Below are 25,617 nucleotides of genomic sequence, written 5' to 3'. Positions count from 1 at the left end.
GCGTCTCGTTGAAATACATCAGGGTGCACATCATCGGCGCTTCTGGAAACTGGTGGGAATCACGAGTCAGAATGTATGATGGGAATTTACCTCCCGGAAACGGCACCGTTCTCACTCCTTGGACTCCATGCAACACCAACAATTACACGTATTTTCCCGGTTACGACGGTGACAGTACATGCATCTTCTCCTCTTCAGGATTGGAAGATTTTTACTTGTCCTCGTGGAACGGAGCAAACATATCCTCGTTCAACAACAAATCGACGGGACTGCTGTATCAATCCACTTCATCCATCGGTTCCACCACCACCATCTCCTTTTACAGAAATTTCGGAGAAGCTGACTCCATGCCCAGTGTCGCAGCCGGAAGAAGACTCGTCGTCACTCTCAACTCTGGAGACGCACAAGTCGGTCAATCCGGAAGCTTCTACCTTCTTCTTGGTCAGGTGTTTTATTACGCTTAATTTTTCGCGAACGATTTCAACACCTTTACACCTATTAATTTTTTTCATGGATACTTTTCTCATGAAAAAACACACACACCCCTCAATTCACTAAACAACCATCAAAACATTTACACCCCTCAATCAACAAAAAATATCAAAACATTTACACCACTCAATCAACAAAAAATATCAAAATGGGCATCAAAACATTTACACCACTCAATCAACAAAAAATATCAAAATGGGCATCAAAACATTTACACCACTCAATCAACAAAAAATATCAAAATGGGCATCAAAACATTTACACCACTCAATCAACAAAAAATATCAAAACATTTACACCACTCAATCAACAAAAAATATCAAAACATTTACACCACTCAATCAACAAAAAATATCAAAATGGGCATCAAAACATTTACACCACTCAATCAACAAAAAATATCAAAATGGGCATCAAAATGAAAATGAGCCAGAACTCTCCTTTTCTAGTAGTAATGTTTAAAACCCTTTCTTTTTATATTGTTCAAAATGCAAGTAATTAAAAAGATACACAGCTTTGTATAAAATAATTGGGGATGTCCATTGATATATTTTAATATATGCTTGTTGTTAATTTTAGCCTTCTCCTCCTGATGATAAATATCAATAGAATTTGACTAAAACTTTACTCAGGGTGTAATTGAAAAGGGAAGTCCGGAATTTGTTCTTTAAGAAATAATAGCTTTTATTTTTTTTAAATAAATAAAAGAAAATATTTAAGAAATGAAGTACTTAATAACTTAATAAAAAAAGGTATGTCCATTTAAGTTTCTTATTAATTTGTTTAAGTCAAAAATTAAAACAACCTCCGTTTAAATATATAAATCGTTTTTTTAATAAACTTTAGACCGTTCTCGATTTATACAAGCACAATAATAAAATACCAAACCGTAAATCTAGCTGTTATCCCGGATTAATAACTTCTTACCATCCGTTCGAACAATTAACCTTGTATACCCAGCAAACATGTCAGCGTTGAATCAACGTTGAAAACCGGTCGCAAAAGATGTTGCGGAAACGTTGACAAAGTAATCGATTTTGCAAAGATATGTAACGCTGTTAAAGACACGTTGATTAAACGTTGTTGCGTAACGTTGAAAAAACGTTACTAAAAGACGTTACAAAAAGGTCGCAACTAAACGTTGAAAAAATGTTACTAAAATAGCGTTGCATAAACGTCGCAACATAACGTTGAAAAAACGTTACTAAAAAAGCGTTGCTTTAACGTTGTTAAAGTAGTCGATTTTGCAAGGATTTGTAACGTTGATAGTAAAACGTCGATTTAACGTTACTAAAAGACGTCGAATAAAGGTTGAAATATAACGTTGAATCAACGCTTATATATAAATATATATATATATATATATATATATATATATATATATATATATATATATATATATATATATATATATATATATATATATATATTGAATTGGCAAATAAAACAAAATTGTATGTTGAACTCTACACTTGCAATATTTTCAAAATCGATTTTTAAAACAACAGTAATATAGAATGATAAATATAAAAAAAGCCTAAAATATACAATTCATAGATATATATAAAAATATAAATATTTTTTCAAAGATTTATGAGTGTGAGTGTCTGTATATACATTTATACAATATATAAAAATACAATTTACAGGATATCGTATCGATAGGCCAGGATATCATTGAGATAGAGAATCTAAACCAAAAAATAAAACTTTTATCATTAGTGGTCTGATAGCAAATGTAAAAAAAAAACGTTAATGAATTAATATGATTATAAATAAATTTATAAAGTAAAAATAAATATATATATATAAATATAAATATATATAAATATAAATATATATATATATATATATATATATATATATATATATATATATATATATATATATATATATATATATATATATATATATATATAACAAACTTTTACTATCAATAAAACAATTTATAATACAATGAAAGATTAAATAAATAAACGTATATTTTAGAAAAAGCGCTTTACACAAGACACAAACAAAATCATATCATACCCTAAAATGTCATTAAAAAACTCTAAACTTCTGATTTCTGCTTTCTACAAAAATTTATTGGCGAATATTTCATAATTGATTTTACAGCTTCATAAATCCCTGCTTCATCTGGGTATCTTTTTGAGACACTCTTTAAAATATAAAATTCAAACTTCTTGCTTAAATGCTATTAGTAAAAATCTGCATACTTAAAAAGTTTAAACAAAACATATTACCAACTAAAACACGATACAATTTTGTCTTTGAAAAAGCAAACTTTTGTTTGGTTTTGTTCGTAGAATTGGTTGCCCCTTCATGTTTAACAAACAGCGCAACTCAATTGTTAACAGCCTAAAAAGTTAGTAATTATTTGAATCAATATTTACAATATTGTACAATACAACATTCATGCTACAGGAAAGAAACATGTAATGATATGCTTAAAAAAGCGTATAACTATATTTAATATAATAAATATATTTCGCAAACAATTTTTAAATTATCCATTAAAAACCATTCCCATTTCGGCTTGGAAAGGTGTAGAAAATTTACCTACCGCTCAATAACATATTTTACATTATCTTTTAAGTTAACTCCACCAATTTTTGCTATTTGTGATACCTGCTTTCAAAAAAATCTTTAATCAATGTTTAAATAATTATATAATAAAAGGCAATCTTTTATAAAATCCCTTACATTTTTAAACAAATTAAAAAACATTGAAAGTTGAAAAAACAAAAAGTAATTATGTATAGAATGACAAATTATAATAAATAAAATAAAATTATATTGTTTAATCAACTTTTCAGTTAATAATATAAAGGAATTTACCATGGCAACATAAAGAAAAATTCAAAAAATTCAAAAAATCAAACTAGCAATAGCAACAGGGCAACTAACCCATTTAGAAAAAATGACACTGTCATTTAATGTAGTATCTAGCTCAATAAATTGTTCTATTGAACTCAATGCATTTATTTGAAGATCTTTGCATACAACTAAAGAAACATTTTGAAGATCCTTTACCATACTTTTAATTTCTAAAAGTTGTTTAAAAACCTTTTTCTGAAATTCTAAAAAAAAAATGCAATTTATTAAGCATGTATATACATTTTTTTTTTTTTATTCTTTACCATATTAAAAACAAAGAAAAGACAAATCCAAAAAGAAACACAATTATTCACAAACATAATTACTCACATTCCTCTAAGCATGGGAGTTTCGGCCTTCGAAATCGACGAAATTAAACGAAATTCGTGTTTCAATTTCGTATCGAAATTTATATTGAATTTCGAAAGACGAAGTTTTTAAACATTACAAATTCACGAATTTCGAAATTAAAACTTATGTTTAATTTCGTGTCAATTTCGTTACTTTCAATGACCCGAAATTATACGAAATTTTTTCGCGAAATTAAACAATCCAAAAAATCGAAATTTCGTTCTCAATTTCAATCCGAAATTGAAACACGAATTTCGTTTAATTTCGTCGATTTCGAAGGCCGAAATTTCCATGCTTACATTCCTCTTCAGATTCCTCATTCCAGAGTCATGAAATTAAATCCTTAACATACTTCTTTATCTATTAGTAATTACTTAGTAAAATAAATATAAACAATAAATGTAAAAACAAAAATGTAGAATAAGTGTAAACAGATTACAAAATATATCTAGGCAATAATAATAAAATAAACAGATTCAAAATATTACTTTTCCCAAATTAGAAAGAAAAAAGTCTATTTGATGATGTACTTCACTATTAATATAAAACATTAATAATAGTTTTTTTTATTCATATTTAACAATTAAAATAGCAATGAATACAGTAAAATTTAATGACCTCCAGTTACTTTAATTCTTTTAACTCTGAGCTTGTTTAAGTAATCATCAATTGGAAACTTATTATAGGCAGCTTTCATTGCATGAACACCAGTTGGCCAAAATAACCAACCATCTTTTACCCAACAAGATATAACAACTGCCTCTGTTTCGATCTAATTTTTAAAATAAATAGATATCATTTTTTTTATTTACATATATATATATATATATATATAGGGCTACCATATGAAATTTTGGAAAAATCAGGACATCATATCTTTTTTAACCTGTCAAATCAGGACAAATAAAAATAAGCAGAAAGTCTAAATCAGGACAAAAGCTCATCACACTAAAAGTGAAAATGACAAAAAATACAACATTAAAAACCAGCTTTATTTTACATTTTTGTAATGACTACAAGAATTATTTCTTGGAGATTGGGATTTTTTTTTACTTTAAGTTAAAGTAAAAGTTTAACACTAAAAAACCCTCTGTCACGAATTAGAAACTTCGTAAAAGCGGAAAGTACCAAACCAGCAAAAACAAAAGTAAAGTACTGCCTTATCATGTCTGCTACCACTGCCATTTCTGCCAGCACTGCCTAAAATTGCAAGAAAATAGTAAAAATTGAATGGAGAAGTTGGAGTTGCCAAGTCACCATTTTTCTCTTTGCTTTATTTTTTAGTTTTTGTCAAAATGATATTTTTTTCTTTTTTGTTATGGTTTTTTAAAATCAGGACATTTTGGCACCTGATCAGGACAGTCAGGACAGACCCTTCAAATCAGGACAGTCTTGATGAAAATCAGGACTATGGTAGCCCTATATATATATATATATATATATATATATATATATATATATATATATATATATATATATATATATATATATATATATATATATATATATATATATATATATATATATTTATTAAAACGAATAAAAACAGCTTTTTATGGAACTCTGAGTTTTATGCCTTTCGACAATCATCAGCCATTGTGTGTGTGTGTGTATATATATATATATACACACATAATATATATACATTACATATATATATATATATATATATATATATATATATATATATATATATATATATATATATATATATATATATATATATATATATATATATATGTAATGTATATATATAATTTACGTGTATATATACAAATAGCTGTCATGTTTTGAAAATGTTTGAAAAACTTTTCTACCACAGGATATTTGCCCACTTAAATTCCTCCTCTAACCAAAAGTTTTTTAATGATTTATTACTCCAACAACTAATTTTAAAATGTCCAAAGTTTGCTACTGACTGAGCTGAAAATTATATTTGTATACATTTATGTGAAATTTAAAAAAAAGCATGTATATATTATACAGACAAACAAACACACAATATGTCTCTAAAATTTAGTCTATTAACATACTAAATTTAGTCTGACTTATTATATATTATTAGTTTTGATATTACTTTGTACATCTGAACATTATTAAAATGAGGTACTATTTCTAACTAAGAAATAACTTTTTTTAAAAAGTTGAGCATTTTATTAAAATGGTCAACTTAAAATAAAATAAAAATGTAGACAAAAATAACCTGAATAAATCGAATTTACCCTGAGATTTATGTATATTATATACAATTTGATATAAAATCTAAAAGTTTTAAATTAGTCGCAATAAAAATAGGTTATAAGATAAATCTTTAAAATATTCTTTATACCATCTGCATGCATTCTGTTAAGTTTTCCTTGCCTTTCCATTACGGCAAATTATTTTTGTAATGGCGGCATCAATGAGACAAAAATTGTCAATGTGCTACTTCCTCAACGTTGCAAAAGCAACGTTTTATTAACGTTGGCAAAAAAACACTTTTTCAACGTTTTTTAATTACCACATTTTCAACGTTGGTATATGTAACGTTGAATAAACGTTGTTTTATAAATAACTTTAATACGTTGAAAAAGCAGCTAATGTCTAACGTTGATAAACCTTAAACTTTGCGACGTTTTTACTGTGATTATTTGCGTACATTTATTCAACGTTGAATAAACGCGATTTTTTGAGAAGATAATATACGTTGAAATTTAAACGCTTTTTCAACGTTGAAAATGTAACGTTTAAAAAGCGGTTTAATTTTAACGTTGATAAAGCATAAATTTTGAAACGTTTTAAAGTGGCTTTTTTGCGTAAAGTGATTCCACGTTGAATAAACGTTTTATTTTGAGAAGCTAAATTACGTTACAATTTCAACGCTTATTCAACGTTTCAATTTACCGCGATTTAGTATACAAAAACGGACATTGATTCAACGTTGAAAAGACGTTGTTTTTGTCACTGTAACGCTTTTTCTACGCTGCGACCGGTTTTTAACGTTGATTCAACGCTGACATGTTTGCTGGGTAGTTTGCTTAATTATTGCTTAAGTTTGCTATAACTATTCTCTCTGTTTGCTTTTATCTACCAACGCATCATATTTATTCAACAAAATATTGAAGTTGTGAAATATATATATATATATATATATATATATATATATATATATATATATATATATATATATATATATATATATATATATATATATATATATATATATATATATATATATATATATACATATTTTGGGTATGTCCAGCGACGTAGCAGACATCCCCTAGACACGCCCCTGAGATTGTCGCGAATATTATTTTCACTTTTATTCCAAATAGGGGAACATGGGGTAAGATGACGAATGGGGCAAGATGAAAACATATTGCTATCTTCAAAACTCAAGTAAATATGAAATCTGACTGTAGCTAAGAGGGAAGTAGATTACATCTACTAGATTTATTTATGCTTTTTTTACAAATATTTCAGAATCAAAGATAATTATTAAAAAAGGTTTTTCCTATATTAAAAAAAAATTTATCCACTTGTATTTGATTTATTTCATCATTACATCACCAACCAAAGGTAAGCAAGAGTTTCTCATTCAGTTTGTTTAAATTGGAAGCCATACAAGTAGCATTAAACTATGAAAACTTATTTATGTAGAGTTCTGAGTCATTTTGAAGATTAAGTAGCCTAGGGGCAAGATGAACGGGGCAAGATGACTCGTTTGTCGTTTCGTCAAATTACATGTTTTACCATAAACTTGTACTGTAATAACTTTTGTGTAGCTTAGTCATTATTATATTGCTTTATTATGCATTAAAATATTTTGTTTGAAATTTGCTTTATTTTGTTGTGTTGGAATTTGCTATGAACTGAATAGTAGACTTTTTTTGCATAGCCCTATATAAATAGATAGTTTAATTGTTTAAAAAATTACATAACCATTTGTATTACATATCTTATTAACTAGAATTTATGATGTCGTGTTATTTGAGAAGGTAATCGTATAATGAAATTTACTTTTTTTAAAGTCGCCATCTTGCCCCGCATACGGGGCAAGATGGTAATTTGAGGTAACTTTGGTTAATGTTTTTTTTTTTAGGCTATTTTTAATTTTTATATGTTTTTTTTTATACATATGTGACGCAAAATAATTTTTTTTCCACTTTTTGATAAAGTTTTACTTATTGAAACTGTTATTGAATAAGATATAAGTGCTTTTCAAATCGTTCGTCATCTTGCCCCATGTTCCCCTAGTTGAAAACTTATCTTTTAAAAACGTTTTATCGTTATGTAATTCTGCTTCGACTTTCAAAACGTGCGAAGACAGAACAGAACAATCTACTTTATTATTATTCTTAACCGTGATAGGACCACTGACTAAGTAACCTACCTTAGACTTTATTGCAATTGGGCCATCAAATCCTCTTATTTTCAATTATTGACCAATAATTGAAAATAAGAGGAATCTAGTAATCGGACCTATTAAAATATCAACTTCTAAATGTTCATTAACTCTATGATGGTCTGCTAACTTTAAGTATTTTAAATGATTATAATTTTTACACGCGGTTTATATATATTGGCCATTTAACAGAGAACAAATTTCTTTTACAAAACATATAGTTTCAATATCAATCCCGTCGTTACCTTGAACATAAACTTTAACCCTATCTAAAATTTCGTTTGTATTATTATTTCCGAAAGTTTTGATATTAATTTCTTTAGAATCTATTGTTTTTAAATTTAATTTTTTACATGAAGGCGTAATGTAACTTAATTGGGAACAGTTATCAAAGAGAAGACGGCAATAGTTAAATTGGGAATTATTTTTGACTTTCACCCAGGCTGTCTGGAGTAAAACACGTTGATTAATTTTAGAAGAAATATCGGTAACAGCTGTTAAATGTCCTGTTTTAGAGTTATCAATTTTATTATTCTCTTTAAATCTGTCACAAATAGATATATGGTGAGGCTTGTCACACTTAAAACATCGAAAATTTGATCTACAATTTTTACTCAAGTGACTTTCGCGCAGGCAACGAAAGCAACGTCTTTTTTCAATTAGAATATTTTTCACGGCTAAAACATCAGTCACTAAATTACAATAATGAGATTTATGATTTTTTGAACAATAAACGCATGTAATTGAATTTGTAGAAAAATTTTGATTACAGAAGTTATTTTGCCTTAAATTCTGGTTAAACTTATTACTTAACCGATTATCTGTCCCGTTAGCGTATATTTGCAGTAATGGGATTTCTAAAGTTTTCATGATTACTACATGTATTTCCTCTGGCCGCTTATTTCGTTTTTTAATATTTCTAAAACGTTGATTATATTCCAAGCTTGATTTCCGTTTAATTCTCTATTAATAATCAAATTTAATTTCTCTGGTAGTTTTTCTAATAAGACAGGAATTAAAAATGATCCATACATATTTTCATCTACTGATAGATTTTCCAAACTCCGAATTTGTATTTCTATAATATCGAACATTTTCCTTAATTCGCTTACATTTCTAACATCCTTAACTCTTTCTAGTGATAACAATTTTTTCATATGAAATGAAATCAATAATTGTTTATTTGAAAATCTATTTTTTAATATATTCAAAGCTACTGAATAGTTTTCATTAGATAAGGTTGATCCTGTGATTGCAGATAAGGCCTGACCTTTAACTAAATTTCTAAGATAAGTCATTTTTTGTATATCAGACAATTCCGTATTCTTATTTATAGCGCAGTCAAAATTTTCATAAAAGGTTTGCCAATTTTCTTGTTTACCGTCAAAGATTTCTAATTTAAGAGCGGGAAGCTTAACTGTCTTGCTGGTAAACTTATTCGAACTTATATTATTTGCATTATTTTTGTTAATAAAATCTTCTATACCTAAAATAAATCGCTTATAAAAAACGGTAAACTCTGTACTCGTAATTTCTTCATGTTCTAACTCCTCATCCACCTCAATCAAAGATGATATATCACAATCAAACTGTGTGACTTTCAAATATTTATTAATGACTGTATTTTTCAGACTCGTCAACTCATTCAAGCAACCCTCGTACAAACCCCTAACCATAAGATAGTTAGCTTGGTCGAAAATCCGCCTGACTGAATTGACGGCCACCGTCCGTGCTCTACGTTTATTGACAAGATTAGACATGAGATTAAGAAAAGAAAGTTAACAACTATATGGCTTTAATTACAATTTAAAGTTCTTTATAATATCTTAAATGATTTTCTATTATATTCTTAACTAAATTCCTGAAGTATCTTAAATAAATTTCTTAATTGATAATCATGAAATAAATGGTTCAAAGCAATAATAAAATGCAATAATCACCTAAACAACTATAATAAGGAATAATAATTTGTAGTTAACGATCGACAAACGATCCAAAAGTTGAAACTTAGTTTTAAAAAAATCCTAACGTATATCTTTAAAAGAAATTTCATTAACAAATAACAAATTCACTTAGCTGATAAATTGATCACAACTCTTTCTTTATACCGCTCGTTCAATTATGTCTTTTAGTCTCTACCGTGGACTTCAGATTTCTAAGTATTCTTCACAACTTTATATTCTTTCCGTATTCTCCGTGGGCTCCATGTTGTTTTACGTAAGAGTCGTATTGTAAAACGAGTTCAATTTATTAACATATTATAAGAATATTGTTATACAAATAGGCGATAAACACAAAGAAGAGCTTGTATATAACAGCTAGTGGTAGAAGAGCTGCTCGAATCCGTTGTTGTTACTTCAAGAGAGCGAGGTCTCGAAGATCACGCTATTTATACATATTAACCAGGGGGACATTAATTGTTTTATGACGAATTGATTACCGCAACAAATCCAAAGTCAGTCTAAATTTGTTGTAGTTGACCAGTTTATGTTTCTGTCAACTTCCTCCCACAAATTTTCTATCGGATTTAGGTCTGGTGACTGTGCGGGCCACTTCAATACATCAATCTTCTTAGCGTTAAACCACATTTTAACACTTTTGGCGGTGTGCTTAAGGTCGTTGTCTTGTTGGAATTTCCAAACCAAAAAGAGATTTTCCTCGGCATATGGCAACATGACGTTTTCTAGTATTTCTCTGTATATGTGTTGATCAATTGTCCCTTGAATTCTATGCAACGGGCCCACACTACACCATGAAAAACTACCCCAAACTATCAAATTGCCACCACCATGTTTTACGGTCTTAAGAGTATACCGAGGGGTGAGTTTTTGGTTTTGGGGACAACGAACATATTGTTTTCCGTCGAATCCAAAGCGATTAAACTCAGACTCGTCAGTCCAAAGCACATTTTGCCAAAAACCTAAATCCTTGTGTACGTACTGATTTGCAAACTTCAAAAGGCTTACGAGATTACGTTTTGCGACCAATGGTTTTTTTCGGGCAACCCTTCCAAGTTGTTCAATCCTAGATCTTGAAATGCCTGTATTTGTCCTCGAAAGACATCTGTTCCATGTTTACCTCGTCCCATAGTTGATAGATGATGATTTTTTTTTTTTTTGCTAAATGAATTACAAGAATATCCTTTAAATACTGAATAGAATGATTATCTTTTGATATAATAAAAGAATTTAAGTTTTTTTAAATAAAAAGTAAATGTGTGCTATTTAAAATGATCGCCAAAAGGTAAACACGACAGCTTATATGCTCAAAACAAGCAATTTTGACAGCTATAAATGTCAAATGAGTATTTCCGTTTAAAAAGGTGAACATTGTTGATGCTATAAAAAAAACAGCAATTGCTATAAATACAAAAAAGTTTGCATCAAAAAGTAAAACCAACTGGTCATGAAAGTGTGCTATTTATGTTGTCGCCACTGAATGTAAAACATTGGTTGTTTGTGAAAATCTGTATTCACAAGCAAATCCAGTTTAAATTTAAGAGTGTGGAGAGAGGGGTGGGTAGTTGGAGAGGGTTGGAATGGGTGAAAGGAATTGGTTTTTATAAAAAAAAATAATAATAACTTAATGTTAATTAAAAAATGTAAATTGCTTTTTGAACTAAAATTTTTTTTAAAAAAGAAAATTTACCCCGGCTCTTTTTAAAATTAAAATTTTAGCAATTCAATTGAATCGGCTGATTCCCTTTAAATTCTCATATCTGCAATTTAGGGCTTTTATTAATTCCTGATTTTGCTTAAATCGCATTCGGATAACTTTGAGGTTTTTCGTTTCAATACTCCAAAAATATTCCGTGGTTGTCATTCCTAATTTCAAAGCGCATTTTTACTTGATTACAAAAGTTTAAAAACAATTTTTAACGTTAAAAGAACTTTGTTTTATGAAAGTAAATCTCAAACTGAAATCTTGCCACCAATTACATTTTTAAGATTTTTGCTACTTTTGTTTCTTAAACTCGTATCTTGAATCGGGCGACTTCAATAATGACATTAACTTCTACCGAAGATTTATCGATAAATCTTCGGTAGAAGTTAATGAAGATTTATCGATAAATCTTCGGTAGAAGTTAATGTCATTATTGAAGTCGCCCGATTCAAGATACGAGTTTAAGAAACAAAAGTAGCAAAAATCTTAAAAATGTAATTGGTGGCAAGATTTCAGTTTGAGATTTACTTTCATACTCTGATCAGAGGAGGCTACTAAATTTTTAAATCTCTTTCTGACAGTATTGTCATTTTAAGAATCAATATTGAAAATATCTGATTGATAACTACATGTAACAGCGAAACAATGTCGAAATAAAGTTGAAACAAATAAGCTTTAACGCAATGTAGAATATCAGGCAACCAAAAAAGTTCGTGCGGTTTGGCAGATCCATAAATAAATACACATAAAAACGCACTAATAAAACTTATGAAACACACTGATTGATTCTCCTTAAAACAAGCTTTAATTTATTTGCAAAATTTAGAGTTGTTACGGCATAATATGTCGGGCAGATCTGTCGACATATTTTCAGACATATTTTACATCGACATAAAATATGTCCGAAATAATTTTCTGCCAATTTACTTTGACAAATTTATGTCTGAGATATTATCTGCCGACATAAAATATGCCCGAAATATTTTTCTGCCTACTAACTTTGACATAATTTTATGTCTAAAACATTTTCTGCCGACATAAAATATGTCCGAAATATTTTTCTGTCCACTTACTTTGACATAATTTTATGTCTGAGACATTTTCTGCCGACATAAATTATGTCAGAAACATTTTTCTGTCCACATATTTTGACATAACTTTATCTCTAAGACATTTTCTGCCGACATAAACTGTCAGAAACATTTTTCTGTCCACATATTTTGACATAACTTTATATCTGAGACATTTTCTGCCGACATAAATTATGTCAGAAATATTTTCTATCCACATATTTTGACATAACTTCATGTCTGAGACATTTGCTGTTTCTTATTTTAGAAGAAAAAATCGTACAACTTTATTGCTCATTTCAGATTAATTTGACGAGTAAACCAAAAGTCTCGATTTCCCCTTATTAGAATGTAAAAACTTAGTCTCAAACTTAGTTTTTATTACTGAATGTGGTTTTTATTATATGGCGTCCTGTGCCACATTAGAAATTATGTTAAGTAGAAAGAAAAGTAGAACTTGTAAAGGGTCAAACCATTTACAGCATAAATTCGACGATCTAATCGTCTACAACATAATAAAAATAGAAAATAACTCTTTGTCAGAATATTTAATTCTGTTCCAGGATAGGTCGAATAATTTATGGTCGAAGCAAACCTTATTAAAAATTTAATTTTTCACCAGCGCGGCGTTTCAGGTTAAAATAAAGTAACCATAGGACAACTGACAATTTCAAGCAGCGGTTAAAATGCAATTTTTAGCCGTAAGAAAATCTCTGGCCAAAATTTATCTTTTAATTTAACCGAACCGTCAGAATCGTTTTTTGAAGAGCAGTGATCTTAACCGAAAATTTATTTCAAATAAAACAAATATCATTGCACCCCTGAATAATTTTTGGATATTGGACTTTGAGCTGACCCGAGAGCGCCACCTATCTAGGGTGAAAGTAGACATAGTCCCACACCCAGGAATGTCAATTTTGAAATCAAGTAATGACGTCCGCGGAAATAAATTGGATTTGAAGTCAAAAATCATACTAAAAAAAGACTAGCAGGTGTAACATACAAAAACGCCTATAAATTTTTTTTGGTAGTTTAGATATTACCCAAAATGGGCATGTATACTACCCATATGTGTGCCAAAATGTGTATAAAATTTCAGGCCAAAATATTGCTTACTTTTGAAATTATGGCAGTTCCAGTTTTCAAAAATCTCACTTTTTGCCAATGTCACCATGTAAAGTTACCATCCATTGAGCCACTATCTAAGTTATCCAACAGGCAACACTACACTTTAGCCCTACAGGTTGTGGGCAACAACTTTTGTAACAAAAAGTTTTTTCTAAGACTTAGTGGTAGAGAACTATGTCAAGAAAACTTAGCAAGTTAAGGGATTTTCCTTTATTAATATAACTCTTAAATCATAATTAAAAAATGAGTATAGCACCATAGTTGTCCATTTTTTTAAAAAAGTGCATAAAATAAAAGTTGTAGGGCTTAAAAAATTAGAGGGGGTCAATTTTATACAGTTTCCATTAATTTTGTGTTCCACTTGGAGAAATTTTGACAACCTGTGATGTATTTCTAGTTTGGTAAACAAATCTTACTGTCTTACAAATATATGATTGATTTTTCTAGTCAGCTTGAAAAAAAAGTTAAATTTGGAACTGCTTAGGAATTTTGGACAGTTATTTAAGTTCAGTAATCTTATTAAGTAAAATTTCAATCAACTATTGAAATGACTAATGTTATAAAATTTATCTCTATTGTTTTAAATTGCCAACGGCATATTCAAGATTTACCTAGCTACGATTTTTAACAGAACTTCATGAAAGTAAAAAAGTATTTAAAATGGCTTTAACATCTATTTTAATTCTATAAAAAAAATTTTAGGCATTATTGAAAATTTTACAAAACCATGAAAATTGAAAAATTGACTTGTGTTCTTAACAAGTTGATCTCTGTTTACACTTTTGTTTTCCTTGAAAATTTTCACATTATTCTCAAAGAACTTATTAAGTAATAAGGTAAGAAACATTTGAAATTTAACATTAAAATGAACAGTGATACTTTCATATTTTTTAGTCAATTTTGTAATGTTGTTTTATATTGAAGGTGACTCCAAGTTGTTGTTCACTAAGACTTGCATTGTTTTGCCGTAAATTCAGTTGTCAAAGTATTTCGCTTAAATCACCGGCAATTTTCAAGATAAAGGTATGAAATTTTGATAGCAGTTTACGGGATAATAAAGAAACATATTTTATTTTATAAATTTTTTTGTAGGACTTAGTTTTGGTCCAGTTTTATTTTTTCCAATCTTATTGCTCTGTTAAGCACTTAAGTTTAACCCAAATTTGTACACTTCACAATTACTATAAGTACATTAGTTATCCATATAAATCAAAGATTAGTATATTTAATTGTTTGCATTGTATACTATAAGTAAGTGAAAAAAAACTTTTTCATCAAATAAAAATCCCTTAGGGGCTAACAGAATGTTTAAAAGTTGCACTAAAATATTTATAATTATGCAAAGATTGATAGATTAGGTATTTCCTTGAAACTTTCTTTTATGTAAAAATAAAAAAAATATTTCTCTCAGCCAATCAAAATGCCGAACCACACCAGAACTCATGAGGAAAATCAGAAAATTGTTTGCCTGATTTGTCTTAAAAAGTGCTCAAGACAACTGACAGCATTTATGTGGGAGCAAATCAGCAAAATCTATGGAGTCAGTTTTGATAAAGCTGATTCTCACATTCCTCAAGGTAATGTAGGGTTGATTTTAATTGTATGTATATAGGGAAATCAGTTTTATTGTGGTATTGCAATGAAATTAAAAAGCTTGCTTGCTTTTAATTGATTTATTTAAACTGCCTGTTCTCATAAAAACCACAGCTTTACTAGCAAAACCATTGAGGTACAGCAATATTTCTCTGACTTATGAAAATCACTTTTTATGCTTAAAGGTATTTGTGAAGCCTGTAGAACAATGATGAGGCGTAAAGGTGAAGGGCAAGATATCACTCTTCCCCCTCTGTTTGACTTCACAACTATTTCTGTCAGAACAGAAACACGAGGTCATGTCTGTGATTGCCTCTTGTGTAAAATTGGACGATTACAAATGAATGAAAAGCATCCACTCGATGAGACAAAAGCTGAAGAAAAAAACACTCCTTTGAGATGCAATGATTGCCTTAGTCCAATTGGTAAAGGTTTAGCACACACCTGCAACCAGTTTACCTTTAGAGAGAACCTTAAGGGTTTGGCAGCCCGAGATGCAATGGCTGCCGAACAGATTGCTGCCACTGTAATCACAAACAAGGAAGCCTCACCCCATGGGACTGTTCGTCTTTCTAAGGCTTCCGGAGGTCATGCATTTCCCATTACGCCAGGTAATTAAAAATTTATTACTATATATAGTACAGAGCTCACAACAAGTTATTATTGTTCAAAATTCACCATAATTGAATTTTTTTTTACTTGCAAATATCATCAGAATTTTAGTTTTTGAAGGAACTAAATAGAGGCTTTAGTTTTCAGCAACAAAAACTGTATTTAGAAGTAAGTTATCTAAAATATTCTAATCCTTTAAAAAAAAAGAAATTCCATTTTAAGGCCCAAGTGGAGCTTCCTCAAAACCTGCTTCTTCGTTTTTGACTACTCAAGACCTTGTGAATGTTCAACTGAATACTGGATTGTCCAATGTTGGTATCAAGAGATTGGTCAGTACAGTTAACCAAGCATCAGTTGGAAAACTAGTTGAGCCTAACTTTGCATCAAAGTTCCTAGCTGTTGGACAACAGCTCAGTGAGTTCTTCACACACACACAAATCAAGGGGTCAAGCACTAAAGGGGACTCTAGAGATTTTACAGTTGCTCACTGTAAGAGCTTGTCGGATCTTCTCAACAGAGTTCTTACCTCTCGGAATATTTCTTCTGAGCCCCTGGTCAAGCTTGGCATTGATGGAGGCAAGGGGTTTATGAAATTTTGTCTTACGATTGTTGAGAAGAGCTCTGCAGTAAATAAGGAATCTAGAAGTTCACCTGCTAAAAGATCCTTGACGCAGCGAGTTCCCAAAGACACTGGAATGAAACGTCAGATATTACTAGCTGTTGTTGAAGAGTTTCCAGAAACATATGAAAGTGTTCACCAAGTATGGGCACTTGTTGGTTGCGATGCTGTGAATCTTTTCATCGCATGCGATCTGAAATTGGCCAACATTCTCTGTGGCCTACAGGCTCACTCCAGCTCACACCCCTGTGCCTGGTGTGACATTGATGCAAACAACCTTGAAAATGCAGGAACATTTCGAACTTTGGGCTCCCTTAGGAAAAGTTTCGAATCTTTCAGGCGGTCTGGTGGAGTGCATGCCAAAGCTAAATTGACTGGCAATGTCATCCATTACCCAATCATCAATGGACCAAATGATAAACTCATCTTGGACATCATTCCTCCCCCTGAGTTGCACCTTCTTCTAGGTGTTGTCAACCTCCTTTACAAAATGCTTAAAGGTGTGTGGCCTGAAGCTGAGGCATGGCCATCTTCCCTCAACATTGCTCAGAGTCCTTACCATGGTAGGCAGTTTGAAGGAAATGAGTGCCGAAAATTGCTAAAAAATGTGGACCGTCTTCAACAACTAGCAGAAGCTAACTCAGCATTCCAAGTTCTTGGCTTTGTGGATACACTTCGGAAGTTTGACAGCGTTGTTCGAGCTTGTTTTGGATCAGAACTGAGTTTCGATTATTTTGAAAAGATCCAACAATTCAAGACATCCTTCCTTGCTCTTCCAAACTGCCATATAACTCCAAAGTTACATGTTGTGTTTCACCACATCAGTGACTTTATTGATCGCCAAAACTCCTCCCTTGGTCGCTTCAGTGAACAAGCCGTCGAAGCAGCCCATCAAGATTTCGGCCAACATTGGCAGCGCTTCAAGCAATCCACCACCCACCCTGATTACCCGGAAAAACTGACAAACTGCCTTGTTGATTACAACAGTAAACATCTTTAAACAAAATTTTTGAATCAATTAAGAATCATTTTTGGTTTGATGGTCTTAATGAATTGTAGAAATTTTTCATCAATCATTTTTTTTTGCAGAAACCATATTTTGTTCTCTTAGTATTTTGAAACTTATTTAAAGAAATAAACTATTTGGAAAGTTTTCAATATAACTTTATAAGCCCAGAATCTTTTTTTTTTTCAAGCTGACTAGAAAAATCAATCATATATTTGTAAGACAGTAAGATTTGTTTACCAAACTAGAAATACATCACAGGTTGTCAAAATTTCTCCAAGTGGAACACAAAATTAATGGAAACTGTATAAAATTGACCCCCTCTAATTTTTTAAGCCCTACAACTTTTATTTTATGCACTTTTTTAAAAAAATGGACAACTATGGTGCTATACTCATTTTTTAATTATGATTTAAGAGTTATATTAATAAAGGAAAATCCCTTAACTTGCTAAGTTTTCTTGACATAGTTCTCTACCACTAAGTCTTAGAAAAAACTTTTTGTTACAAAAGTTGTTGCCCACAACCTGTAGGGCTAAAGTGTAGTGTTGCCTGTTGGATAACTTAGATAGTGGCTCAATGGATGGTAACTTTACATGGTGACATTGGCAAAAAGTGAGATTTTTGAAAACTGGAACTGCCATAATTTCAAAAGTAAGCAATATTTTGGCCTGAAATTTTATACACATTTTGGCACACATATGGGTAGTATACATGCCCATTTTGGGTAATATCTAAACTACCAAAAAAAATTTATAGGCGTTTTTGTATGTTACACCTGCTAGTCTTTTTTTAGTATGATTTTTGACTTCAAATCCAATTTATTTCCGCGGACGTCATTACTTGATTTCAAAATTGACATTCCTGGGTGTGGGACTATGTCTACTTTCACCCTAGATAGGTGGCGCTCTCGGGTCAGCTCAAAGTCCAATATCCAAAAATTATTCAGGGGTGCAATGATATTTGTTTTATTTGAAATAAATTTTCGGTTAAGATCACTGCTCTTCAAAAAACGATTCTGACGGTTCGGTTAAATTAAAAGATAAATTTTGGCCAGAGATTTTCTTACGGCTAAAAATTGCATTCTAACCGCTGCACAGTGGCTCAAAATCCTTAAAAAGTGGCAAAAAAGGAAAAAAAATAAAGTCTTTAGTTTCTAAATACAAATAACTTTTAATGATGGTAAGGCCAGATGCATAACAATTTAAAACTTTTTTTGAAGCCATTGCAAGTTTGTGCATTAATTTGAAGCACTTTATTAATACTTTTTTTATGACGAAAAAAAATCGGAAATGTTCGATAAAATAGTCAGTTTTATAAATTTATTTTATGGAGACATAGTAGCTAAAGTGTTAGTATTTTTCATTAATTTATTAAAATTGTGTCAATTCACAATGCAATTGAATGATTTTTTTCTAATGATTATTAGGTTTAAGCTATTACTCAGCATGAAGAAAACTATTAGTAAAAAATTTTTTTTTATTTGTAACACATTATTTGTGGTACAAGAACAAAAATGTTCCGCATAACTCCACGCTGATTTTAGTGTTTTTGAGTACTGTCAGCAATATACCATTTGATGGAATAAAATTTACCTGCTCCAATTTGCTCCAATCTAATATAGAGCTTTTATCATTTACTCGCTAAATATTACATTTAGCGAGTATACGATAAAAGGTTGGAGTAAATTGAAGCAAGTAAATTTTATTTATTTATTTAAAATATAAACTCTTTTAAAAAAAGAGTATCAGCGTTACCTATTATTTTGTAGTATATATATATATATATATATATATATATATATATATATATATATATATATATATATATATATATATATATATATATGTATATATATATATATGTATATATATATATATATGTATATATATATATGTATATATATATATATGTATATATATGTATATATATATATGTATGTATATATATATGTATATATATATGGATTTTCAAAATACTTGTAGCTATTAAGCTATAATGTAAATGACAATAAGATCGTTAAACTATTGATAACTTTTGTGTGTTATGTTATAGATAATATATAAAACATGAAAAGAATTGATCTTCTTCAAAAAATTAAAGAGCTAGGTTTCAATAAAGTTGATCTGCTTGAATCTTTGTTTAAAGAAGTTTTAAATGTTTATAACCTTCATGAAGATGGCTTCAATAAATCAGAGCTTACTAACTTAAAGAATAAGTTGTCTGTTTTTAAAGCAAAAGTGGGAGCTAAGTTAGATAAGCATAATAGAAACTATGACAGATTGATTTTAAAAGAAGGTGTTTGGCTGCAGGTAAAGAAACAGAGTTATTTGTTAATAATTTTTTTTATCCAATCATTCTATTTAATTAAGTTTCTATTTACAGGAGGAGTTTTTCCCCGATCTTGTTAAAAGAGTTAAATTTAAAGAAGGTCCAGGTAGAAAAAATAAAGTTTGGGAAAATCTTGGTGAAAGAAGCAAAAGAGCTAAAATTGCCCATTTAGCTGAAAACAATCATGAAGCATTGGCATTAGCTTCTATAAAAAGTGCAGCAACTGAATCCAACTTTAGTAGAAACAATTTTATTTTTATAGTAAAGAAGGCTTTGGACCCAGATAAAGCAAATGAAATTAGGAAAAACATGTCTATGCTTGAACCTGTTAAAATGAAAGTTGAAGATGCTCTCAGCCTAAAAATTCAATGTGATCTGTCCGATGAACAATACCAGATAATCAGAAATAGCTCCTTATTACAAAATGCAAACATCTATCCGTCTCTTCATAAAATTTTAATTGAAAAAAAGAAATGCTATCCTGATAATATGACTTTTTCAGAAACATCTGCAGTTTTCTCCCTTCAATCTCTTTTTAATCACACACTGTGTAGAATCTTGAGTCTATATAGTTGCAACAAAATATTTTCTGAATTATTGCTTAAAGATATCAATCAACATGGAATGATGCATTTCAAAGGCGGTTTTGATGGAGCGTCTAGCCAGAGTCTGTATAAACAAAAATATTTAGATACAACTCTAGATGAAGTTATTAAAAATGAAGAGAGTGTTTTCCAAACATCTATTGTGCCTCTTAAACTGACTGTTAATGATACAGTGATATGGTACAACAAAAAACCATCTAGTACACACTTCTGCAGACCAGTATGTTTGCAGTACAAAAAGGAAACAGATATGCTAATTAAAGAAGAAGAGGAACGATTACGAATTGAGATTCAGAAACTTGAACCATTTGTAGTAAGTTTAGAGTCAGAAGCAGCTGAGTCATCTATGATGACAGCAATTATAAAGTATAATTTGGATTTGACTATGTTTGATGGAAAAGTTGTTAATGCACTGACAAGTACTACATCTTCTCAAAGCTGTAATGTATGTTCAGCAAAGCCAACAGAGATGAATGATGTTAAATTGATTAGATCTAAGCCTGTCAATAAAGAAGCTTTATCTTTTGGCCTTTCACCTCTTCATCTTTGGATAAGATGCTTTGAGTACATTCTTCATCTTGGATATAAATTGAAAATTAGGTCATTTTATGCTAAAACCTCTGAGCAGAAAGAATCAGTTAAAGAAAGAAAAGCATTTATCCAAAAGAAGTTTAGGGAAGAACTAAGTCTTATTGTTGACATGCCCAAACAAGGTTTTGGAAACACTAATGATGGTAATACTGCCAGAAGAGCCTTTGAGGAATCGATTACTTTCTCTGAGATAACTGGTGTAGATGTTGACATCGTTTCTAGACTTAAAACAATTTTAAAAGCAGTTTGTTCAGGATATGATTTAGATCCAAGCTCTTTTCAAAATTATTGTAATGGTACAACAGATAAAATTCTTTCTAAATATAATTGGTATGTTATTCCTCCAAGCGTTCACAAACTTTTAGAACATGGTTTACAGATTGCCGATGCATTAGAACTTCCCATTGGAGTTTATTCAGAAGAATCACTAGAGGCTCTTAACAAAGAGATTAGAAATGCAAGATTAAACCATTCATGCAAAATTTCAAGGATAAATGTTATGAAAAACCAGTTTAACTATCTTATGATAAGGAGTGATCCAGTTATATCGAGCATCCAATTCACTAACCATAGATGTGAAAATGGGAAATTGCTTCCAGTAGAAGTTCTTTCTCTTCTTAAACAGTCGTGATTCTTTTGTGAAATTTTTTATTTATAGTTAAATTTGCCATCAAAAATTAAATTTTTCTATGAATTAAAATTTAAAATAGTTATAATAGTAATGCTCAAAGTAGAACTATTATCTACTCTTTGTTGATGTCTGAATTTTTTTTATTTATTAATGATTATTCTTTTTACCATTGTTTTTATCAAAAGAGGAGGATAACAATTGATGACAGAAATTTTAAAAAAATTAAAATTTTCTACGAATTAAAATTTAAAATAGTTATAATAGTAATGCTAAGAGCATTCTATTATATACTCTTTGTTGATGACTGAATTATTATTATTATTTTTTTTGAAAATTCTTTCAATCGTTGTTTTTAGCAAAAGGGGAGGGGTCCGGTAATAATTATGACTTAAATTTGGATGGTAGTGTACTGTGTGATCACGCTTGATTACAAGTTGGAGTGAGTTAAAAAGAGATTTAAAAATAAATTATGTATTATGCAAACTCTTACTTGATTCGAGAAGAAAAAATTAAAAAAAAAATCTGCTTGCGCGTGTAAAATTTCATACGCGCATGTTTTTTAGATACGCGCACGTTTTGCTGGTTGTTGCACGTAAAAATAACTTAAAATCACATAATTGAATTTTAGACAAAAAAAATAATAACTTTTAATACATATTAAAATGCGATGGTTGTATAATTTTTGCCGTTTTTTCTTCACTTTGAGTCACTGTGCGTCGTTTGAGTTGATGCTATTTTCGAATCATTGATTCTAGCATCCGAGTATAATGTCAACGCAGTCTGCTACTTTTTCCTCCTTTACGTTAAGATTATTCTACTGAGTCCGATAGCTTTTAGTTGAGGACTGTTCCTGTATTAGTTAAAATTGAACATATTAGACAATATCCCACTGCGGAATAGCATTTAATAGTATTGAGAATACCTACATGGTTTTTGCAGCCAAGGATTTCACAGCATATGTAAATAAAAATTTAAAAGTATCTATTACGGACAAATTGTAAAAGCACTGCTGATTTCAACTCCAACTCAGCATCAAATCTGTGATAGCAAATAGCTAGTTCAATAGATTAAAACAGGCCTTTCAGACATAAACATTGATTAGTGCGAGTTTAAGACCTTAAGTACAATTCCAATTCAATTCTCCATAAAAAGTATCCAGCAAACATGGTTTGGAGGACCTATAGAGGTCCAGTAGAGGCAACGCTACTGGTCCATTAGCGGCGCGCCGCTTATGGACCAGTTGAGTTTTGCTCATCGGTTACTGAGCGGACCAATAGTGGCACAACCCTTGGGCGGTCAGTCAATGGTCCTATAGCGGCATGTGCTGTGAATGGTCAGCTAGTGGACTTACAGTGGCACGTGCCGTTAACGGTCAGCCAGTGTATTCATAATGGCAATTTTTTTAAAAATTTGTGTTTATGCAAAATGAGCAGCGCGATCCCAATGAGCAGGACCTTATTGAGCCAGGGCTGGCGAGCCAGCTCCGGATAAATACGTGTGATCCAGTTAAGTGCCGTAGCTGGTGCACCAGAACTGGCTAGCCATTATCGGGTCATAAGCGTATCTTAAGTGGCACGCCAGCTAAGTACGCCAATTGGCGTACCGCCAATTCATTATTGTGTTAACACCATAATGAATTTGACAAAATTACTTTTTATTGATGCGAATAAAATAGAGAGCGAAATATATAAATATTTCTATCTCTTATAACGCTTTTGTAAGTTCATAATTTTTATTTAAGCACACGACGTAAGTTTATAAAACCAACTATATATATATATATATATATATATATATATATATATATATATATATATATATATATATATATATATATATATATATATATATATATATACACTACCGTGCAAAAGTCTCCGCTCATGTGTAATATTTGCAAGGAACAGTAAATGCAATACATTTTAGGATGATTTTAAATATATAAAAAGAAAAAAATGTTAATATAAAAAGTTGATGAGGCCAAATCATAATTTTGCATACTTTTTCCTTTTCTTTTTGTTTCAAATAATTTTGTTTACCTTTGTTTTGTTGAGTTCTGCTGCTAAAAACATGGCAGAAATTTTTCTATATGAATAACCTTTTTCACGTAAAATACATATAAAGTTCTTCAGTATTCTTTATTAAATTTAAAACTGCACAAAAGTTTTAACCAAAATATTTTTTGTAAGCTTAGGTTTGACAGTAGCATGATACTTTCCGGCATGGTAAGGATGTTTTCAGTAATTTTAATTGGTTGCTTTTAATAGACTTATGTTTATATTTATACTTGAAAATGGCAATAGTGTGCGCATTTAATGTCTTGAATTTAATAAAGAATTTGAGAAATGGTGAAAGTAAAGAAAGAATATTGTGAAGAACTTCGTGGCAAAATATGTATTTTACGTGAAGAAGGTTATTCATATAGAAAAATTGCTTCCAGGTTAAAAATATCCGAATCAGGTGTGAGATATGCTCTACAACGATTGCATGATATTGGTTCCAACAGTGACAGATCACGTTCTGGAAGACCAAGAGTTACATCACGGCAAGAAGATACGTTTATTGTTGTGTCCAGCAAAAGAAATAGAAAAATTCCAGCCACAATTTTAACAGCAGAACTCAACAAAACAAGGGTAAAGCCAGTATCAACTGATACTGTAAAAAGAAGACTAAGATCAGTCAACTTAATTGGACGCATTGCTGCACGTAAACCTTTGTTGAGGGCAGTAAATAAGAAGAAAAGATTGGAATGGGCAAAAATGCATAAAAATTGGGGATTAGAAGATTGGAAGAAAGTTCTATGGACAGACGAGAGTAGGTTCGAACTTTTTGGTACCCGACGTCGCGTGCATGTTAGGCGTTTACCTAATGAAAGAGTGCTTCCTCAATGTATACAAAGTACTGTAAAACATGGAGGTGGTAATATTATGCTTTGGGGATGTTTTGGCAATGGGTTAACTGGAGATTTAGTTAAAATCACATCTACCATGGATAAACACATGTACCATAATATTTTGGTTAAGCACGCGATTCCATCTGGTATTCGTATAATTGGGAAAGGATTCATCATGCAGCAGGACAACGATCCAAAACATGCATCTGGATTATGCAAAAATTATTTGAAACTAAAAGAAAGGGGAAAAGTTTGCAAAATTATGACTTGGCCTCCTCAATCACCAGATCTATCACCCATCGAAAAGTTGTGGGATGAACTGGATCGGAAGATCAGAGAAGCAGGTGAAACATCTTTTATTAATCAGCAAATGCTATGGGAACGTTTGCAAAAAGCTTGGAATGAGATAACAGCGGAAACCATGAATAAATTATTAGCCCGAATGCCAAGATTATGTGCTGCTGTTATACGCTCCAAGGGGTCTCATATTGATGAAAATAAAATTTAACATTTACAACTTTGTATATTAACATTTTCTTGATTTTATATATTTAAAATCATCCTAAAATGTATTGTATTTACTGTCTAATTCATTGTTTAATAAACAATTAAAAATAAACGCAATTTTCTTGCAAACTTTTGTTACTTTATTGAAATATTACAAATGAGCGGAGACTTTTGCACGGTAGTGTGTATATATATATATATATATATATATATATATATAACCAACTATAGTTGGTTATAGCAATGAGCTACTAAACTA

General features: G+C 30.3%; 3 protein-coding genes across 13 annotated transcripts; 2 read left to right on the top strand and 1 right to left on the bottom strand.

Moving 5' to 3' along the window:
- Positions 1-1,944: 1,944 nt before the first annotated feature.
- On the bottom strand, positions 1,945-6,681 carry LOC149892074 (uncharacterized). Of its 10 annotated transcripts, XR_016450239.1 has the most exons (8): positions 6,053-6,681; positions 4,883-4,923; positions 4,342-4,495; positions 3,403-3,575; positions 3,059-3,126; positions 2,739-2,853; positions 2,524-2,653; positions 1,945-2,183 (listed from the first exon to the last, which is right to left on the bottom strand). XR_016450239.1 is itself a non-coding variant. In XM_090080354.1 (7 exons), exons 1-6 carry the CDS (start codon positions 6,090-6,092, stop codon positions 2,742-2,744), a joined length of 588 nt encoding a protein of 195 aa, XP_089936480.1. In that variant the 5' UTR covers positions 6,093-6,678; the 3' UTR covers positions 1,945-2,183; positions 2,739-2,741. The 10 variants fall into 10 exon arrangements, 4 of the variants coding, with proteins under 4 accessions (XP_089936480.1, XP_089936481.1, XP_089936483.1 ...); XR_016450238.1 differs by having other exon boundaries at positions 2,524-2,853; positions 6,053-6,680; XR_016450242.1 differs by having other exon boundaries at positions 2,524-2,853; positions 3,403-3,500; positions 6,053-6,680.
- A 7,892-nt stretch (positions 6,682-14,573) lies between these two features.
- LOC149892073 (uncharacterized) lies at positions 14,574-17,993 on the top strand. Of its 2 annotated transcripts, XM_090079168.1 has the most exons (5): positions 14,574-14,807; positions 14,896-14,994; positions 15,383-15,548; positions 15,750-16,175; positions 16,399-17,993. In XM_090079168.1, the coding sequence occupies exons 3-5, from the start codon at positions 15,392-15,394 to the stop codon at positions 17,793-17,795; spliced, it is 1,980 nt and encodes a 659-aa protein (XP_089935294.1). In that variant the 5' UTR covers positions 14,574-14,807; positions 14,896-14,994; positions 15,383-15,391; the 3' UTR covers positions 17,796-17,993. The 2 variants fall into 2 exon arrangements, with proteins under 2 accessions (XP_089935294.1, XP_089935295.1); XM_090079169.1 differs by lacking the exons at positions 14,574-14,807; positions 15,383-15,548 and having other exon boundaries at positions 14,886-14,994.
- A 1,840-nt stretch (positions 17,994-19,833) lies between these two features.
- LOC149892072 (uncharacterized) lies at positions 19,834-22,001 on the top strand. Its single transcript, XM_090080572.1, has 2 exons — positions 19,834-20,112; positions 20,186-22,001. Exons 1-2 carry the CDS (start codon positions 19,870-19,872, stop codon positions 21,956-21,958), a joined length of 2,016 nt encoding a protein of 671 aa, XP_089936698.1. The 5' UTR covers positions 19,834-19,869; the 3' UTR covers positions 21,959-22,001.
- Positions 22,002-25,617: the final 3,616 nt, after the last annotated feature.

This window comes from Hydra viridissima, unplaced genomic scaffold (assembly GCF_058129835.1).
Source record: "Hydra viridissima isolate aposymbiotic clone 2 unplaced genomic scaffold, HvirCarnegie_v1 scaffold_2, whole genome shotgun sequence".
Taxonomy (NCBI): Eukaryota; Metazoa; Cnidaria; class Hydrozoa; order Anthoathecata; family Hydridae; genus Hydra; species Hydra viridissima.
This window is presented reverse-complemented; position numbering and strand designations above follow the sequence as displayed.

What these genes read in the sequence shown, in the direction of transcription:
- LOC149892074 (XM_090080354.1), bottom strand. Translation starts at nt 6,092, where the DNA reads ATGGAAAGGCAAGGAAAACTTAACAGAATGCATGCAGATG. An exon ending in TAACAGAATGCATGCAGATG is followed by an intron (nt 4,924 to 6,052) that starts GTATAAAGAATA and finishes TTGCAATTTTAG; the next exon opens with GCAGTGCTGGCAGAAATGGC. An exon ending in GTGTCATTTTTTCTAAATGG is followed by an intron (nt 3,127 to 3,402) that starts GTTAGTTGCCCT and finishes TTTTTTTGAAAG; the next exon opens with CAGGTATCACAAATAGCAAA.
- LOC149892073 (XM_090079168.1), top strand. Translation starts at nt 15,392, where the DNA reads ATGCCGAACCACACCAGAACTCATGAGGAAAATCAGAAAATTGTTTGC. An exon ending in TGATTCTCACATTCCTCAAG is followed by an intron (nt 15,549 to 15,749) that starts GTAATGTAGGGT and finishes TTATGCTTAAAG; the next exon opens with GTATTTGTGAAGCCTGTAGA. An exon ending in TGCATTTCCCATTACGCCAG is followed by an intron (nt 16,176 to 16,398) that starts GTAATTAAAAAT and finishes TTCCATTTTAAG; the next exon opens with GCCCAAGTGGAGCTTCCTCA.
- LOC149892072 (XM_090080572.1), top strand. Translation starts at nt 19,870, where the DNA reads ATGAAAAGAATTGATCTTCTTCAAAAAATTAAAGAGCTAGGTTTCAAT. An exon ending in AAGAAGGTGTTTGGCTGCAG is followed by an intron (nt 20,113 to 20,185) that starts GTAAAGAAACAG and finishes TTCTATTTACAG; the next exon opens with GAGGAGTTTTTCCCCGATCT.